At 40.3% G+C, this 2220-nt stretch overlaps 1 protein-coding gene across 1 annotated transcript in view; it reads right to left on the bottom strand.

Moving 5' to 3' along the window:
- Positions 1-1303: 1303 nt before the first annotated feature.
- Positions 1304-2220, bottom strand: part of INTS12 (integrator complex subunit 12) — a 14287-nt gene continuing 13370 nt past the window's right edge. Inside the window, exon 7 of the mRNA XM_009885501.1 lies at positions 1304-2160. Within this exon, the coding sequence (XP_009883803.1) occupies positions 1579-2160 (582 nt within the window). The 3' untranslated portion in view covers positions 1304-1578. The remainder of the gene's footprint in view (positions 2161-2220) is intronic.

The following is a 2220-nucleotide window of genomic DNA, read 5'->3' as shown; positions in this document are numbered from 1 at the left end:
ACATCCTGGCCCTTCTCAACTGGAAATCCAATCCTTCTCCCCAGGCTTAAATCCATCTACATACAAGCCTTGAAAGATCCAATGCCAATATCCAGTTAGAAGTCCTGCAACACTTGCTAGTAAGTTCAAATAGAGGGTATTCCAGCAGATTTGGGAGAGCATGCATGAACAGAGTGTTCCCTCTAAAATATAAATCACTGAAGGGCAGGGGAAAGAAATGGAATTTTAGAATATTTTAGAATATACAGAATCTATCTGATACATACAAGTGCATGTCTTCCTTCATGATACTCAAAGTATCTACTTCTGTTTCTATCTCCCACAGAAATTGCTGGAAATCAGCTTTCCAACTGATTTCAGCACTCTGTAATAGACATATTTTTAAAAAAGCAACAAACAACCGTCTCCCCTTAGAAACTAGCTGACAGGTCTGGAAAAGGGGTTTTATCTGTCTGAAGTGTTGAACAGTGACCAGTGCTGTCACTAACTACTGAGATTTGTGCCTTCCTCGTATGAGAAAGCAGTAATTTTAGATAATAATCATACAGGCTATAGCAGAACAGTTAAGAGACTAGAGGCTTTATTTTCCAAGATCGGTTGGCAGGCAATACTACTTTGACACATGCAAGGCTTCTGAATTTTATAGCAATACTTAACAGCATGGAGTACTTAGGCAATCAAAAGGTCTTCTGTGTTTCAGGTGTGCCAGAAAGGAAGCTAACTTACCGACACCTAAGACAATTATTCCTCTCTCTTATCATCAAAGCATCGGTGTTCAATTGGACTGTGTTTTAAGTAAAATACATACTACCTACCACTTATTTTCCATTCATATTCAACAGGACCATATTAAGGTTCTCTACAGATTAAGAAAGCTTGAACAGACTGTTTGGGCTCTCTTCCGCTCTTTTTACAGTTCAGAGGCCATTGATCTTCTGCCAACACTCTTTTCTCCTCCTTCAGAGAACTACAACAACAAAACAACCCATGAAGTTTCTCACTGTTTAAAACCAAAATAGGCCACTTAAAATTCTCACTTTAAATTGAATATGTTGTTTAACAGTTAATTTTTGAAACTGTTTAAAATAAAATACATTTTTTCCCTAAGCAACTGTATAATTTGGGACAAACACTATAGACAACTCTGACCAGCTGAAGCATTTCAAGCATTGGAAAATGGGGTGAAAGAAAAGCAGTAATGATTTCCCAGATTAATAATACTTTTATTAAGAACATTTAAGAATGACAGTTTCAGTAAGTTCAATTTATTGTGTCCACATAAATCTGGGGGGTTTTTATACTCCAAAATACCCAACTTTTACAATTTCACGTTTCAGTGCTTTGAGCTAAAAAACATGAGCGCATAATAGTGAATTCCTTCTACATATTCAACACATAGATTTGCAAAGTGAGAAGGAATGCTAGGATAATCAAAGTTTGACCTCCTGTATAACATAGGTTTTGGGCTTCCCTGATTCAACTACTGTTTCAGTCCAGTAACTGGGGGATTTTCTTTAAGAAAAACACCAACGCAGTTGTTTCACAGAACACAACCAACAAAATTAGCAAGCAGCCATACTACTTCTTGAGTTTCTTTTGAGCAGCCTTCTTCTTGACCATTTGTAACCTTTTCATAGCATTGAGCTGAGATTCCTGAGAAGTCGGGCCTTTTAGGGAGGTTGACTGATTACCAGCATCTGTCGTGGTTTTGCTTGTGTTGCCCCCACTGTTACCTGCAGTCCCACTGTTGCCATTCCCACTGCTCACCTGGCTGCTGGTGCTCGGCGTAGTACTGCTGGGACTAGGAAGACCTACTTTGCTGACATTGTCGCTGCTTACCGAACGGCTAAGAGTGGTTTTCCCCAGTGTCAGAGGTGGAGGAGGTTTCAGCTGAACAGGGTTTGTGCTGTTGTTGGCAGAAGCTATTTTTGACCCTAGTCCTGTTTTAGAAGTTGCCAACCCTGACAAACCCACAGGTTTCTGGTTATTTGAAGAAGCTGCAGGTTTTCCACTGGTGCTCTGTGCTGTTGATCCCAGTTTGGCAGTTGATGGGTTGGCAGAGGACGTTTTGGCTGCAAAAGCAGCCCATCCTGTAAGGCCACTGGTAGCTGAAGAGGAAACGCTTGTACTGGCCGAGTTCCCCGAAGTTGCTGCTGAGGTCTAAAATAAATAAAGCATTCTTATTATAGTAGCATCTATTTGTGTAACCCATCACAGCAG

The sequence above is a fragment of the Charadrius vociferus genome, unplaced genomic scaffold (assembly GCF_000708025.1).
Source record: "Charadrius vociferus isolate BGI_N301 unplaced genomic scaffold, ASM70802v2 scaffold55, whole genome shotgun sequence".
Taxonomy (NCBI): Eukaryota; Metazoa; Chordata; class Aves; order Charadriiformes; family Charadriidae; genus Charadrius; species Charadrius vociferus.
This window is presented reverse-complemented; position numbering and strand designations above follow the sequence as displayed.